The 16,259-nt window shown below is 41.5% G+C and overlaps 2 protein-coding genes across 3 annotated transcripts; one reads left to right on the top strand and one right to left on the bottom strand.

Annotated features, from left to right (window-relative positions):
- Positions 1–1,557: 1,557 nt before the first annotated feature.
- LOC101786440 (lysine--tRNA ligase-like) lies at positions 1,558–8,018 on the bottom strand. The gene is given in 18 exon segments (XM_012843042.3): positions 1,558–1,889; positions 2,646–2,696; positions 2,698–2,712; positions 2,801–2,944; positions 3,204–3,272; positions 3,355–3,498; positions 3,800–3,956; positions 4,061–4,157; positions 4,277–4,559; positions 4,632–4,757; positions 5,286–5,366; positions 5,589–5,671; positions 6,097–6,182; positions 6,969–7,062; positions 7,145–7,307; positions 7,401–7,475; positions 7,708–7,783; positions 7,885–8,018. Coding segments are annotated over 17 exon segments (1,851 nt in total). The 3' UTR covers positions 1,558–1,889; positions 2,646–2,672.
- Positions 8,019–8,336: 318 nt separating this feature from the next.
- Positions 8,337–15,637, top strand: LOC101785767 (DNA-binding protein SMUBP-2). Of its 2 annotated transcripts, none has more exons than XM_004982444.2 (15): positions 8,337–8,499; positions 8,587–8,679; positions 8,805–8,873; positions 9,311–9,400; positions 9,488–9,571; positions 9,832–9,996; positions 11,295–11,482; positions 11,614–11,686; positions 12,206–12,259; positions 12,650–12,907; positions 13,233–13,439; positions 13,540–13,643; positions 13,965–14,109; positions 14,541–14,675; positions 15,055–15,637. In XM_004982444.2, the coding sequence occupies exons 1-15, from the start codon at positions 8,392–8,394 to the stop codon at positions 15,229–15,231; spliced, it is 1,950 nt and encodes a 649-aa protein (XP_004982501.1). In that variant the 5' UTR covers positions 8,337–8,391; the 3' UTR covers positions 15,232–15,637. The 2 variants fall into 2 exon arrangements, with proteins under 2 accessions (XP_004982501.1, XP_004982502.1); XM_004982445.3 differs by having other exon boundaries at positions 8,472–8,499; positions 8,800–8,873.
- The last annotated feature ends 622 nt before the right edge of the window (positions 15,638–16,259 follow it).

Here is a 16,259-nt window from a genome sequence, read left to right as displayed (position 1 = left end):
GTTCCCGGATGCGATGCCGTGCCGTGCGCGGGGGCATATTCGGCTCGGGCTCCCCTCGCCCCTCGCCCCTCGCCCCTCGCGTCCCTCCAGTCTTATCCGTCATCCTGCTGTGCGGCCGTGCGGGGTGCGCGCCTCGTGCACTCGTGCTCGCGCGTGGACCGGACCAACGGAGTTGGCCAGCGGTGGCAGGACCCGTGCGGCACATGTTTCGTTCGCAAGAGAGAGCCGGGGCGATCCGATCCGATCTGGTCCGGGGCCAGGCCCTATTCCGGGGCGTCCCGACACGCCGTCGCGTCAGGAAGGCAGGCCACGAGCGGCCACGTGTTCCTTCGCTGCTTGCCCTTTTCGGCCGGACGGACCGCCGGACGCGCGCGTCACCAGGCACCACGCCGCTACTGACCCACGTGCACAGTACTCCGATCCAGTCTGCGCTGTCTGATCAGCGCGCACGCGAAAAAGGTTGTGGATTGGAGTGAGATGTGCGTGCGTGCGTGTTGCCGCAGCAGCAGTGCGGCACCGAGCCGAAATCATATGCATCATGCATGCGTGTACGTACGTGTAGTAGCTACGTGGTAGCTCCATGAGCGCTATAAAAAATCATGCCGAGACGGGCCAATGCTGTTGGGGAGGATTGCTAAAAGCTTTCCCCTCCAACGACAAACAGAAGGACGTGTAGTACTGCGATCAATAAGTGTGGGAGAACTGAAAAAAGGCGTCACGTTTGTCGGGCACCATGCACGCACGGCGCCGGGCATCGATCGAGTGGATGTGGATGCGGATGGCGACCTTTATGTCAATGTGCCGATCCAGGGAGCTTCGACCACAAGCTCTCACCGACAGCCTAGTGATTCTCAGCTTTGTTAGGCTCCTGCGTCAAGATTAAGCAATGTGCTTTTTTTTTAAAAAAAAAGAATCAGTGTTCTGATCTTAGTTTGACATGAGGTACGGTGGTGATGGATGCACGCTTTTTTGTCGTTCTTGATCTCCCATCTTTTTATACCTCCCCGTTCATGCTCGCTTCATCTACGCTAAGGCCATTTGACGTCACAAACATATGGTGACGAGGTTATCTTTTGAAAACAGCTTTGACGAAATAATTCATAGTGTTACACGCCTTTGGATGGATTATATAGTCACTCACGTCTCACGGTCACAGATGATGGCAGTGGCAAAATATCACCTTGCCACTACTTCATAAACCGATGATTGGAATAACGGCTGAACGGCTTCGCTGTCAGCTGTCACCAAACAAATTGAGAATTATCTGATGGATACTCCGTACAATTTTAGCATGAAAGAATCCACGACCCCTGTCAAAATTTTACTAAGGGCCTGTCAGGGTAGGAGAAATTAAACATAGTGTCTTCGGATTGGCAGGTGAAGTTATCGCCCAAACAAATTAGGTGTGGCACACTTCAACACAAATCCATCGGTAACTAAATCAATGTGCTCAGTAATTTATTTCGTCAACCAAAAGCGTGGTGGCAAAACTGCACGTGATAACTTGAGCCAACTTACGGTCATCAGACCGCTATCATCCAAAGGCTATATGATCCGGACGACGAAAGCATTTTGCACATTGCTTTTTTTTTTTCACACATCTGCGTAGACTTTGAGCGCACATATTTCTGGATAGACCAAAAGTATTTTGCACATCCTCCGACCCTTGAACGCTACATTTTAAGTTGCACTGAGTTTTCGTCACTGACGTTACAATTTTTGGCTAACAAACTGGCAGCCAGGGAAAAACACAATGGTATCATTTATCAAAATAATGAAAATAGAAAACCACTCACAAGCACTGGCAAAAAGATGTATAAATTCCCTACGGGCCTTCAGACTTTCATATATCCTTCTGTCAGTGGCGCCAAGCATCCGGCAGAATTTAACTGCACACAGAACAACTGAGTCAGTGTAACTGCAAATCAATGTGGTAGAAAGGTGTAAAAGCAACACTCTGGATTCAACAGATACATAAGAAAAACCTCTTGGGGGAAGGTTGGCTAGAGATTTCTTGGAAAAATACCAGCCCCCTTCGGTCCATAATGAGATGGAACTAATTCTATTTTTATTCTATAGATTTTTCGCTTAGTACTATGTACAGAAGGGAGAAGCCGTATGAGATGAAAACCTCATGTACGGTTTTGGAATGGAGATTTTTTGAATTGAATAGAATGAACGACCGTAACAGATGTTGGCTCAACCCGAAGGAAATTATGCGGAAGCTTTGCAGAATTATTATGAAGCTACGCTCAATGCTAGATAAGCAGCATTCTTTCATTAGTTTTCCCTAAAATACTTGACATCAATGAATGTTAAGAAAACTGCACTGCTCTCATTTTCAATGCACCCTAAAAATGCAATTTTCCTCACTACATTCAATTTCAGAATATCATCACAGCCAGCACAGGGCTATGAAGGCAACCTTTGTGGTTTGCTTGAAGTGGAGGAAGGAGGTAACAATAAAATAAAGACACCGAGAGACATTCTACATTGTAATTCTAAGCTATACCTCAAAAAAGTGTTTTTAACTGTGGTCGCCTCTTTGAACTTGAAACATGTGTGGAAAAATGCTTGAAGACCACATTTGCAGTCACGACCCAGCAAACAGAGAGAGCGAAAAGTTACAGAATTGTAAAACATACCCTTTTGTGGATTTCGGCTGTGGACAACTACTCTTGAGGCTTCATAGCCGGGGAATAGAAGAACTTCCTGAGTTGCATTAAAAGATACCAGTGAACACCAAGAAAGTCAAGAGGCGTTGGACATCCATATGAACAAACAATGGAAAGATTCAAACCTTAATGTTCTGGGAATCTGTTAGCAACATTGTGAGGCGATCGATTCCCAAACCCCAACCACCTGTCGGTGGCAAACCATACTCAAGGGCAGTACAGAACGTTTCATCTAAGGCCATAGCTTCATCATCACCAGATTGACGATCCTGAACAGGATATAAACTTAACAGACTGTACAACTTTCTAATAAGCAACAGTTGAAAATAGGCAAATTGTAAGTCTCTATTCAAACAGGAGAAGGGTTCATTATCTTTTATACAATCCTCCCAGTGTTCATTTCTTCTTGGTTCTATATTCTTAGGTGCATGTGCAATTGTGCATACATATCAGACTCAGAAATTCCAAACATGGTCATGTTCTAACAGGCTAGAAGTTACCAAGGTGTTCAGTAAGTTCAAAATGTACCTTTAGTTGTTCCTCAAACCGTTGCCTCTGGACAACAGGATCATTCAACTCTGTGTACGCATTGCACACCTACAGACATTTGAAAGTCATATACGGTGAAATAACATGAAAGAAACCAACCATGCAAGTGCTACTGAAGAACAGTGTATACCTCATGTTTGTTAACAAATAGCTCGAATCTCTCAGTCAGTCCAGGTCGGGACCTATGCCACTTAGCTAATGGACTCATTATCTCTGGATGATTGATGATAAATGTTGGATTCACGCATGTCTCCTCCAAGAAGTGGCCAACTAACTATCCAAGAGTAACAGAGCACATCAGTATATAGCAAATATAGTTACAACAGAATACACTGCACAAACAAATGACCCAAAGGCCAAGACCATGACATAAACACATGATATCAGGCTAAGCTAGCATTCATGAGGATAGTTCTCCAGAAGAGTGGAACAAACAAATTAAAGACCTTAACAAATCAGGGAATCAATTCAAAACAAAATCAAACAACTTCAAGTAATGAAACTATACTCAAATCTAACTATATCAAAATCAAAATACAACATGTTGTAGTTTCCATGAAGTCAAAATAAAAAACCTTGTCAAGCAACCGTGATGTTGTCTGGGGAGGTGGACATTTCACATCATACTTCGCACATGCTTCTATCAAATACCGATTAGCTTCATCACTTGACAGATCTTTTGGTATATCGAGATTGGCCATAGCCTCCAAATCTTTAATCATATCTATCCTTCTGCAGTAAGATAACAGAAACAATGCATCAGTTTTTAGCAACTAGCGTTCACATCCAGGGAAATAAAAGTAATTCTGATGCTTCGAAGAATATTCGTCTAATACCTGAAGGGAGGTGTGAAATCAATTTCTATTGGGGGATTTGTAACACCATTTGCATGATATTTTATCTTGTAGCCACCTGTAAGCTCCTTAACCATGCCTGTTAACCATGAAACAAAAACGTATAGGTTACACTTAAAAAAGTGTAAATACTCCAAGTTTCTCATCTAAATGATGTTTGCTCAGTATTATTTAGTTGAAAAAAAATCAGATGTTTACCTGACAACATGGTCTCAGTAAGCTCCATCAAATCGTTGTAATCTGCGTAAGCCATATAAAATTCACAAGTTGTGAATTCAGGATTGTGTGTTAAATCAATCCCTTCATTCCTGAATTGTTTTCCAATTTCATATACACGGTCCAATCCACCGACAACCAATTCCTTCAGATATAACTCAGGAGCAATGCGCATAAAAAGCCTCATGTTTAATTCATTGTGGTGTGTGACAAAAGGCCTTGCAGCTGCTCCACCAGCAATCATGTTCATCATTGGAGTCTCCACCTAGAACCACATGAAAGGTCAGATATTAAATTATCAACTGAAACGGAACCACAAAAAACAACAGGTGCTTACCTCCAAAAATTCACGATCATCGAGAAACTTCCGGATAAAAGAGACAACTTTAGATCGTGTCTTGAAGATATGCCTCACTTCATGGTTTACCATAAGATCAAGATACCGTTGACGATACCGAGTTTCCTAATATCAGAAAACAAACACTTAATAACAAGAGCAAACACTTCATGATCAAAACATTGTTTCTAGTTATTCATTGTTGGCAATTAATTTGCTGCAGAAACTACGGAGGTGTTTGGTTTGAGGAACCAACTCATCCACCACCACAACAGGAATACAGGATCCTAGCTCATCCAAACAAAGCTTAAACAAGTAAACGTAACATCTATTATTTCATTGGGCTTGTTGATTCTTAAAGTGCCTTACCAACATTTTCAGCCTATGCCAACACAAGAATGACTTGTGCACAGGAATAAAAAAAATACTGCATCGCATAAGCTGCAAGCTAACTAGGTTCGTTCATCTGTCAAGACTGCCTGGTAAGCCCTTACCCAGATTAGATTATAGGTATCCACTAGGATTCTTAAACTATGCCTATTTGCAACCGTAGCATGTCAGCAAAGTAGATAATGCTACTTTTTGCCTGAAGAAATAGTGTGTTTAGAGTTAAAACAGTAATGGATAAAGATGTAATGAGAAACAATAACAAACCTGATCCCTCAAAACATAATTCTCGATGTTCCTACCCATTCCTGGAGTCCACGATGCAGGTGCTGCACTTCCTTCACCCTTCTGTAGAGATAAACACTAAATATGTAAGCATTGCAATTAATATTATATAATGGGCCTTCGTGAAGGCTAAGTTTGCCAAAGCAGAGTTCTGCCCCATAAAATCAGAGGGTACCAAAACTAAAACTTACAAATTTGCTTAAATACATATTGGGCACCTTCCTTCTCATGGATTAGAAAATACAAAGGCAGAAATAATTATTTGAATTCAGTTTTGATTCTCACCTGTCGAGGCATCATATGAAGACATGGAGAGAGCACAACAAATTTCTGTGGGAATACACTAAGCTCGCCACGCTTGCTTTTTCCTGATGTTCATCAAATCGAAAACTTCAACTTATCAAATATACCAAAAAATTTACAATAAACAATCATCTTATCATTTAGCAATTGCTCAGATAAACACCACGCACACCACTTGGATACCTGTTTTGCCTCTCCCTGATGTTGAAAACTCAAGTTATCAAATATAGTAAAACAATCACAGTAAAAAATCATAGTATCATTCAGTAATCTCAGGCAAACAAGTGCAGCTAACCAGGGACACAAGCAATATAAAAGTACGTTTAACAGAACACATTACTTGAATTTAGATGTATATTAACTGTAACAGAACATATCTATAGGCTACAATCAAATAGTAATATTTTAACTAACAAAGTTTAATAGACATCCATGTTTATAGTGACCAATTCAAATTCAAAACTATGAGATGAATGCAAGTTCTACAGACCTGGATAGCCACATATGCCAACAATATCACCTCGCTTCACACCCGAGTGGTACTTAGTGAATTCAGCTTCATCCAACTCTGAGGTCCTATAATAACAGATAAAAAGATTCAAGAAATACAGTCAAGTTAAAATATATAATTGATCATTGAAGTCCTATTTTATGAACTAAAACATCTATAATTAAGAATATAGGAAATCAAAGAAACATCACAGAGCATAACCATTAACTATGCACTGTCCACCAAAAAAGGAGACCGTTTGTTTGGTCCTGTAAGAGAAAAACAAAGAGCTTTCGATACGAACGAAGTATATAGCCTTATCAGGCTTAACAATTGTACAAAATAGGCAACATTCATCACTAAACTGAGCAAATATTCTAGGTCGACAATGTGATGTGTCCAATAAACTACCATAAGAAAAATACAAGTTTGTTGACTAAACAATGAAAAGTTTAGCCATATCAGAATGTCATTAGTATAGTTCAAGGAATATTCCCTATGCAAACTATTACATAAGCTGCCAAGTAGGATCAGCAGCTCATGTACTCCGACTTGACCTTAGTATACGTGTAGTAAGCATGAATAGCACACCACCATGGAGCTCTTCTATGCAATGAATATGCGTATTATTCCATGACATTCATCCAGCCAACCAATTTTCTATGTTGTTATGGTACTAAACAAAGGAATTGATGAAGCACAGGGGGTGAATTATCTAGCGAAGGCATGAAAGGAGGTGAATTATCTAGCGAAGGCATGAAAGAGCCCCCAGGCAGTCAGACTGAGTGGCAATCAGCTCAAGCAATAAAAGGCTAGTTGCATTGTGAAGAAATATGACAAATGAACACCACACTAGACTTCGAAAGCTTTACCTGGCATCAGCCATCACTTGAACCTTCATGCCACCACCGTAAAGATCATAAAAGAATAGCTTAGATGATGATGTTCTCTTGTTCATGATCCTCCCTTTGAAAAATATGTTCACAAATGAGACCTATATGAATCTCCAAGGTAAGAACACAACCTTTAGGAAAACAAAAGGTGTTACCAGCTAAACACTCTGTCACATCCAGCTTCTCCCCATCGCTCAAGCTCTTGTACTTCTCAATGTATTCGGCTACAGAGATGCCAACTGGGAACTTATGTGGATAGGGGTTTACACCTGCGGTCTTGAGCGAATCCAGTGTCTTGAGCCTATTCTCATAGTATTGCTGCAGCAGGAAACACATTCATCCAAAACTTAACAATAAGAGAAGGGAACAGAATTCAGTAAACCAATACAGGAACAGCAAGATGAAACATACAGTGGGATCCATGTCATCATCGTCGGCAGCACTTGCCCTCTGAGTCGTTCCACAGGCAGCAGCAGCAGCAGCCGCCTACAACAACAGGAGGTATTCACATCAATTCAGAGTTTTGGCACTGATATAGTTAAAATCAAAACTTCAACTGCAGCATTGCAGCCATCTCTACAGCGAACAGAGTTAAAAAAAAAACTTATTAGAAGCAATGACATGTACTAACTAAATTAAGCCAGGACTAGCCGATTTAGCATACAGCACTAATTACAGTAACACGGGGGGAGAGAGAGAGCAATTCGATTGCTCTCACCTTGTTCTTCTTCTCTTCCTCCTTGAGCCTCCGCTCCTCCTCCAGCTTCTTCCTCTTCTCCTCCCTCTTCTTCGCGCTGCACACATCAACCATGCAACAACCAACACCCGCATCAGGAAACGGAAGCAACAACACAAACCAACGAATCAGGCGAGAAGAAGGCTGGGGAGTCCCTACTTCTTCGAGAGCTGCGGCTCCTCTCCGCCCTCACCCGCCGGCGGAGGATTCTGTTTGTCGCCGCCGCCGCCGCCCGTGGAGAGCCCCGCGAGCTTCTCCTCTAGGCCCGACGCCGAGCCCGCGCCGTCCGCCATGTCGCCCGCCCGGACTCTAGGGTTTCGTGGGGAGGCGGCGGAGCGGTTTGAGGAGGAGAACAGATGAGACGCGGTTGGGATGCGGAGGCGCAGGTGGTGGTAGGGTTTTAGAGCAGCTCGTGGCGGCGGGGAGGGAAGGGGAAAAATGGCAGGGGAACCCCTCGCCAAGTCATCTCTCCAAATCCCACCCCAGTTCCCCGCGGTAACGACATGGGCGAGCCTGCCTGCGCCGTAACAGCCCAGCTTGGTGGATGCTTGATGGGCCTAGCAACGTGGGTTCAGCCCAATAAGGCCCAAGTTGATGGCTTTCTTCTGATCTTCTCTTTGGAAGCGATAGGCAAATAGGCAATCGCCTAATTCCACCGGACAAGCCATGGCGCGGAGAGGCGGAGGCGGCGGCGGCGGCAAGGGCGCGGCGGGGAGGATGGTGTCGCTGCAGGAGTTCGTGTCCTCAATGGCTCCGCTCATCGATCTCGAGAAGGTCTTTTTCTCTGCCCTATTTCATGTCTGCGGCTGACTCGGCTGGCAACGGGAATGGATGATGATTGTGTCATGGGTGGGTGCGCAGGCGGCGGAGATATCAGCGGAGTCGGAGACAAGCGCCAAGAGCCTGGAGAGGCGGGGATGCGTCATCGCCAACCTCAAGTGCACCGATGCTCAGGTTGGTGCTTCAGTTCTGTATTTCTATTGCTGCTTGTGCTGTTTGGTGTCAAATAGGATGCTGCAGTTCAGTGCTAATCTTCTAATGGGCTTTGCCTTGCTTATGCTGGCTGGGGGATAGAGTAGACGGGACTGATGGGGAAGACGCTCCTGGAGTTCCAGCCCAACAAAGGAGATGTGCTCCCGTCGCACAAGGTGGGGCTGCTCTCTTTCCCCCTCACCCACACTTTTGGTGGCTTGCTGTCATGGCAGTAAGGCTGCTCTCTATCACTTGATTCTGTTGTTGTTGTGAGACTTGACGGTTGCAAATCCTGTGCTAGTTATTTTACTTCTGGACATTAGTAGTGTTGACTGTGGATGGATGGTGTAGCGCCAGACGATGTTTCATTTTGGTACTAAATGCTTTTGTTCGAGCACGCTAAGAATCGCATTACATGCTGTGTTGAAATCTACACCTTGCTTCTTCCGTGATCAGTCACTGTAATTTCAGTCAGTCAAACATAATCATGATTTACTGTTCGTTAACTGTACTATAGGAAAGACTCACAAGTGCATTGTAAGTTCACAGAATGTTGATTGAAATCATGTTTACTCTCACTGATAATGTTCCCTTCTTTTTCATGCTACTTTAGTTTGGAACGCATGATGTAGTTGCCCTGAAGCCAAATAAGGCAGATGCTGGATCTGCTTCTCTTGGGCAAGGTGTAGTCTATCGCTTAAAGGTACCTTCATGCCATCTAAAGCTCCCAAGTTCTTTTTTTTCTCCGTGTATAGGAGTAACAATAGTAACTTTGATTTTGAACCAACAGGATTCTTCCATCACTGTTGCTTTTGATGATATTCCTGAAGATGGTTTAAACAGCCCTCTACGTCTTGAGAAGCTTGCAAATGAGGTACTACCATCGTTTTTGTTTCTCTATGATTTATGTTAATCACAGCATATTCAGCTCAGAATTGAACATCACATCAACAATTACATTTGTGGCCTACCACCCCTTTGTTTTTAATGTTATGCGCTCTATGATCGTTATTTGATTGCTGTGTCGGCCTACAGTTTGAATATGACCAATTTCATTGTGGATTCTCCTAGCATAGTTCAGATTTTGCTGGTTTGCTGTTGCCAGACATCAAATTATGATAATCCCTATTCTAGGTCACTTATCGCAGGATGAAGGATGCACTAATTCAACTTAGCAAGGCTGTCCAAACAGGACCTTGTGCAAATCTTGTTCCTGTTTTGTTTGGAGAGAAGGCACCCATGCGCTCCAAGGATGCTATGAAATTCAGTCCATTCAACAAGAATTTGGATGATTCACAGGTTAGTATTTGAAAAGTTTCCTTTGTTGATTGCATTCAGTTCTTGCTTGTTGATGCTGCATCATTGAGTTCCATTTGTGTTCTGATCCACATGGTTGGATGAGTTAAACAAAAGACATTTGCAAATCAAGCTTATCATTTTTGCTGGAACACTAGGATTTACTATAGTATTTGTAAGTATGGTTTACCATAGAATTTCAGTAAATTGTTTTGTTCTGTTGTTCCTCATAAAGATTAATCACATTACATGAAGTTGAATCATATGTGAATTAATAATTTGATTTTTTTGTACAATAATCATTTTAGTTATGGTAACCACAATTGCAATTCAACTACCCAGGATGTCTTAGGTAAAAAAAAAACTAACTAACCAGGATGTCTGGCATTAATTGCATGCTGCAATGCTAGAAAGAATGGTCTTAGTCTCTGACGCTTGCCATTAGGGGGATCACGTTAGAAGATGGTACAATTGTAGTTGATGTTGCTTTTATCAGTTGTATGAAGAAGCACATCCATGAAACCATATGGAGAGATGTTATGACTATATTTGAAAGTATTTCAAGCCTGAATTAAAATTAAAACTTAAAAACCTAATTCCTTCGTGATTAGTGAACAGGGTGGTTGCAGTTACGAGTATGTTTTATTACTAAAGTTGTATGAAGAAGCACATCCATGAAATGATTCACTGCGTGGCTATCTACCATGTAACCCAATGAAGCACCCAACAGTTTGCACTTTGCATTAAGTTTCAGAAGAAAGAAATAACATTTGTTGATAGTTTATCTTAACTGCAGTTTTCTTAATCGACAGCATTTCTTGAATTTAAACCGATAATAGAAATAACAACTGAAGCCAGCCAAGGATGCCTCAGCAGCTTGTCATACCATCATGTTTTGCATTATGACTACTTCGTGCTTAGCCCTCTACCTTTCAATATTAGTTAGCTGGCCTTGTTCCTGCACAGCAGTGGTCCAGGGTCCTAGCACCCTAAGTTTTGATGGCTTACCTTGTCATATTTTTACGCTGTTTCTGTGGCCATGGTATTAACTTCCATTTTAAAATGATGTTTCACAAAGTTCCATACTAGAGGTTCTTTGTTAGAAAGTTATTATTGTTTGGAAAAAACATCTGAACTGCACAAATGTTCTGTTTTGATCTTTGACCTGTTATTACACCATGTATGTTTTTCACTTTGCTTTTGAATAAGCATCCAAGACACAACATACTGTATAAAGTATAGGGCATAATTGGATGTTTTTTGACCCATGTTATTGAAAAACATGTTTGTTTCTTCTGTAGAAAGATGCTATCTCAAAGGCACTTGGATCAAGGGATGTTTTCTTGCTTCATGGACCCCCTGGAACTGGGAAAACAACAACTATTATTGAGATAATATTGCAGGAGGTCAAGCGTGGATCAAAGATTCTTGCCTGCGCTGCTTCTAATATTGCTGTGGATAATATTGTTGAGCGACTTGCACGATACAGGTTTGCTGAAGCAAAGTTATGAAAGATGTTTTTCATTGAAAATGTTTTATGATTTCTGTAATAAGTGACATAATATATTCCTTTTTTCACCAATTTGCTCAATGTGACATGGGGCTGTTGAACTTCTGCAGGACAAAATTGGTGAGGTTGGGGCATCCTGCTCGTTTACTACCCCAAGTGCTCGACAGCGCTCTTGATGCACAGGTATAGCCCTGTTTTAAGTGGCTTACCAATTTGCTTCTGTGCTCAGAACTAGAATTTCTAGATGCATGAACTTTGCTATTTATTACTTCATAAAGGATGATTGACTACTTTTTTAAATTTTTGGTTTATCAAAGCACATGGTAAGGTGTACGATCATGTGCCTCTATTGGATATTTTATGAAAAGCCAGATTATTAATGTTGTATTCCCTTTGGTTAAATCACACTTTGCCTCTGTTATTTCAGGGTTATTCTTTCTTTTCGCAACATTTTTTTCTTCTCAAACACGCACGAGAACTGTGTGTCATTGCATTAAGAAGAAATAGAGCTTGTTACAACTGCCCGGATTGTTTTCTTCACATTATTTTCCCAACATTAAGAAATGAGTTGGTTTTATTATATAGCCTTTTTTGTTGTATCAACCATATAACTATGCATACAGTTTATCCTTTTAAGATTTTTCTGTCTGAAGCTATGTTAATTGTGATACCTTCATGTATTCATATGACTTTTGGGACCAGGTATTGCGAGCTGATAATAGTAGCTTGGCAGGAGACATTCGCAAGGAAATGAAGGTAACCAACTATCCATTCACTTGCAGATTCTTGCTTTTATTTAACACCATGACTGCTTCTTAGAATCCATGCTACCAAGCTTTCAAAACTTTGAACATAAATATGTTTAACTCATCCATGTTCTGATATACAACAACTACATCACCTGATTTATCACAATACTTTTGTTAAGTTTTATCGATTCGAGCGATGCAATTACAAAATTGAGGTCAAAGGGTCATATTGGAGACCGTCGAAAACATCAAATAAAAAAGAATGCTGTGAGTACATTGACACACTACCAACAGCTATCAAAGGAACAAATTACTGACAAGGCTCTTGTAATTGTGACTTCAGTTATCTTATCCTTTGCATTTAGGTTTTCTTGAGATGTTCTCTCTACTCTTGCAGGTGCTCAATAGCAAATTGCTGAAAGCTAAAGATAGGAACACTAAAAGGGACATCAGGAAAGAGCTCAAAACCCTTGCCAAAGAGGAGAGAAAACGACAGCAGCTTGCAATCACTGATGTACTAAAAAATGCAGATGTTGTGCTGACAACTTTGACTGGCGCATCTTCGAAAAAGCTAAATGGCATTGCATTTGATTTGGTTGTTATTGATGAAGCTGCTCAGGCACTTGAGGTGGCATGCTGGATAGCCTTGTTGAAAGTAAGTATATGACTGTAGCACAAATCAAAGTTTATGATAAGCTCTGTATGCATTTTGACTCTACTGAAAGCATTACAAATATTGCCCATAAACCTTAGGACATGTATGAAGTCATTTTAACATAAAATTCACTTAAAGCATCCTGCCACTGGTGGTTGTTTAGATGTGAGCTCCACGATAGGTGATGCCATTAGCTAAGTGATTGCCTTTGTGTTTGGTTTGAGTCAGCATGTACAATAATGTACCTTAATAATCTACACATTGTTTGTTCTCAGTCATTTTGCTTATGATATGAAGCTTCTTATTCTATTTTCGTGGCATCCAGGGGCCAAGGTGTATTCTTGCTGGAGACCATCTTCAACTTCCTCCAACAATTCAAAGTGTTGAGGCTGAAAAGAAGGGGATGGGAAAGACACTCTTTGAACGGCTTACTGAAGCCTACGGAGAGGAAATCACATCCATGCTCACTGTCCAGTACAGAATGCACGAGCACATTATGAATTGGTCATCTAAAGAACTTTATAATAACAAGGTGTAACCTTATTTTATGCGGTACTGGTTCGGTAACCTGGTTCTGATTCTTATTCTTTGAATTCTCATTTTCCCCATGTTATTGTTCCATTTCTTCTCAGATCAAAGCTCATTCTAGTGTTGCTGGGCACATGCTCTGTGATCTCGAAGAAGTCACAACATCTTCTTCAACAGAACCAACTATTATACTCATTGACACTACAGGGTGATTATTGATGCTTCTACCTTGTCCAAAATACTACCGTAATTATATTTGTTGATTGAGCTGTTCATGCATAGAGATTTAACCATTCTTCTGTTTCCTGTTTGCTCTGTACACCTTGCAAATAGTAAATTACAGAAGAAAATTTCTCTGCAGAAAGATACTTCATATTTGAAGAAAATGCTTAGTCAGAAGTTTAACTTTTCCAATGTAGGACCATCCTTTGGTTGGTTGAGAAAGATGCTTGTTTTTTCTCCCTAACAGATGAAACCCCTCTATATGCTTTTCATATAATGCTTCTAACGTTTTTTCAAATACTCTTAGGTGTGATATGGAAGAAGTAAAAGACGAAGAGGAGAGCACTATGAACGAGGGCGAGGCAGCAGTATCCATCGCGCATGCCAAGTTGCTTGTTGAGAGTGGTGTTCATGCATCTGATATTGGAATTATTACACCTTATTCTGCACAGGTTTTTGGTCCTCATGCACCTTAATTGTCCTCAAAATAATATTAAACCAGTTTGCCAGTCATGGTTGCGGTACCAACTTAATCTTCTGTTGAATAACTCTTCTGTCTGATCCCCATGACCTCCTTTGGCTTTGGGGCCCTTCTACTGGCATTTGTTGCTTCATCTTCATGTCTTTTATGCTTGCACTGCTAAGGTTTAATATAGGATGCCTGCCTACAGTTCCCCCTCCCCACCCCCCTTCTGTCTCTCTTACATCATCTTTGGTGGTTGGAAGAATTGATATGGCTCCATAATCCTTTGACCTTGTGAAGATTTTTTCTTGCAACCTTCAACTTGTAATTCGTCTGCATGTTACAAATTTGTGGTTGGCTTCTTGAGGACTTTACCTTAGTTCTGAAGAATTGAATTTATTGAGTGGTTTAATATCATAGGTAACCTGCCTGAAGATGATGAGAAACAAAGATGCTAAACTGAAAGATTTAGAGATATCGACAGTTGATGGGTTCCAAGGAAGGGAAAAGGAAGCCATCATCATTTCAATGGTCCGGTCTAACTCAAAGAAAGAGGTAAGTTCCCACCCAAGATCCTGTGGGGTGAAAGGTTTCCTGTTTCGCCTTAAGCTGTAAATCTACAAGAGTTCCATATGCTGCATTATATGCTATGTTACAATGTAAAATCCAGCATTGCAGGATCTTGCTATACCGTACACCTGAATATTTACATTATTGAATAAAATCGTGGAGCATGATGTGCAGACGTTTTTTTTCATATGATTCTAGTTCTTGTCACAACCGAAACAGGATGTTCCTACTTATTTTATAGATTATATAAGATGGAGATTCATGTCACCATCTGATCCAAACACAATGGTTGTCTACTTGTCTTAGGCATAGCTTTTCTATATCCACTGCTTAGTAACCTTATTTATGCCTTTGGTTCTTTCAGGTGGGGTTCTTGAGGGATCACAGGCGGATGAACGTCGCGGTGACACGAGCCAGGAGGCAGTGCTGCCTGGTGTGCGACGTGGAGACCGTGAGCAGCGACAAGTTCCTGAAACGCTTGGTCGAGTACTTCGAGGAGAACGGGGAGTACTTGAGCGCTTCGGAATACCAGAGCAGCTGACTGGTGTGACAAGAGACGGTACCTGCGCTTCTCCTGCGCAAATTCGAGTGGCTCAGCGAAACCGATGCTACTACCCTACGTGTTCTAGCATCGCTTCCGCATACCCCATGTCCATGGAGCGAGTAGATAGGAGCTCGATGTGAAACCAATGTTTTAAATAGTCGGCTATAGTCTCCGCCATCTTCCGCTATAGCTGATTAGGAGAGAATCGCTATTTGCTCCTATGTACAATTTAGCTGTTATTGACCGCTATAGCTTCATTTAGCCCGCTATTAGCTGTATTTGGAGCTCGAACGCAAAATATCTTAGCCTGCTATTTAAAACATGATGTGAAATCCATTGTAATGCTACGATTCCGATCTTTGCAATTTTTTTTTGTTAAAGAATATATATACCCTATAGTGTACTCACTGGACTAAAACGTTGGAAAGCAAGAGAGCAGTGGAGGACGTGATGTGGAATTGCGTGTCTTTAGAAGGTGCTCTGCCTTTCGCCGGACCTTTTGTCCCGGTGACGCGATTCCCGCTGTGTGGACTCTGGTTGCGGCCTTGCGGGGAAGATCCGCCAGAATATGCTGATACAAGGTGTAAGACTGTCAGGGTGGGCCCCATGGCAGGGAAGGATGGAGATGGAGCTATGGAGGAGAGACAAGCGCTGTGTCGAGATCCATCTTATGTCTTTGGTTGGTAGGATGGGACAGTTAGTAGTAACTTATAGGGTATTTGATACACCTCCTAAAGTTTAGTATCCATCGTATCGGATGTTTGATACTAATTAGGAGTATTAAACATAGATTATTTACAAAATCATGGAGTCTAATTCGCGAGACGAATCTATTAAACCTAATTAGTCCATGATTTGACAATGTGGTGCTACAGTAAACATGTGCCAATCATGGATTAATTAGGCTCGATAGATTCGTCTCGCGAATTTGTACAGGGGTTCTGCAATTAGTTTTATAATTAGCTCATGTTTAGTCCTTCTAATTAACATCTGAACATCTGATGTGACACTCCTAAAGTTTAGCA

The sequence above is a fragment of the Setaria italica genome, chromosome IX (genome assembly GCF_000263155.2).
Source record: "Setaria italica strain Yugu1 chromosome IX, Setaria_italica_v2.0, whole genome shotgun sequence".
In the NCBI taxonomy this organism is placed as follows: Eukaryota; Viridiplantae; Streptophyta; class Magnoliopsida; order Poales; family Poaceae; genus Setaria; species Setaria italica.
This window is presented reverse-complemented; position numbering and strand designations above follow the sequence as displayed.

Excerpts from the sequence above, each read along its gene's own strand:
- LOC101785767 (XM_004982444.2), top strand. The coding sequence starts at position 8,392 with ATGGCGCGGAGAGGCGGAGGCGGCGGCGGCGGCAAGGGCGCGGCGGGG. Across the intron at positions 11,483-11,613 it reads GAGCGACTTGCACGATACAG|GACAAAATTGGTGAGGTTGG; the intron begins GTTTGCTGAAGC and ends GAACTTCTGCAG. Across the intron at positions 12,908-13,232 it reads GCTGGATAGCCTTGTTGAAA|GGGCCAAGGTGTATTCTTGC; the intron begins GTAAGTATATGA and ends CGTGGCATCCAG.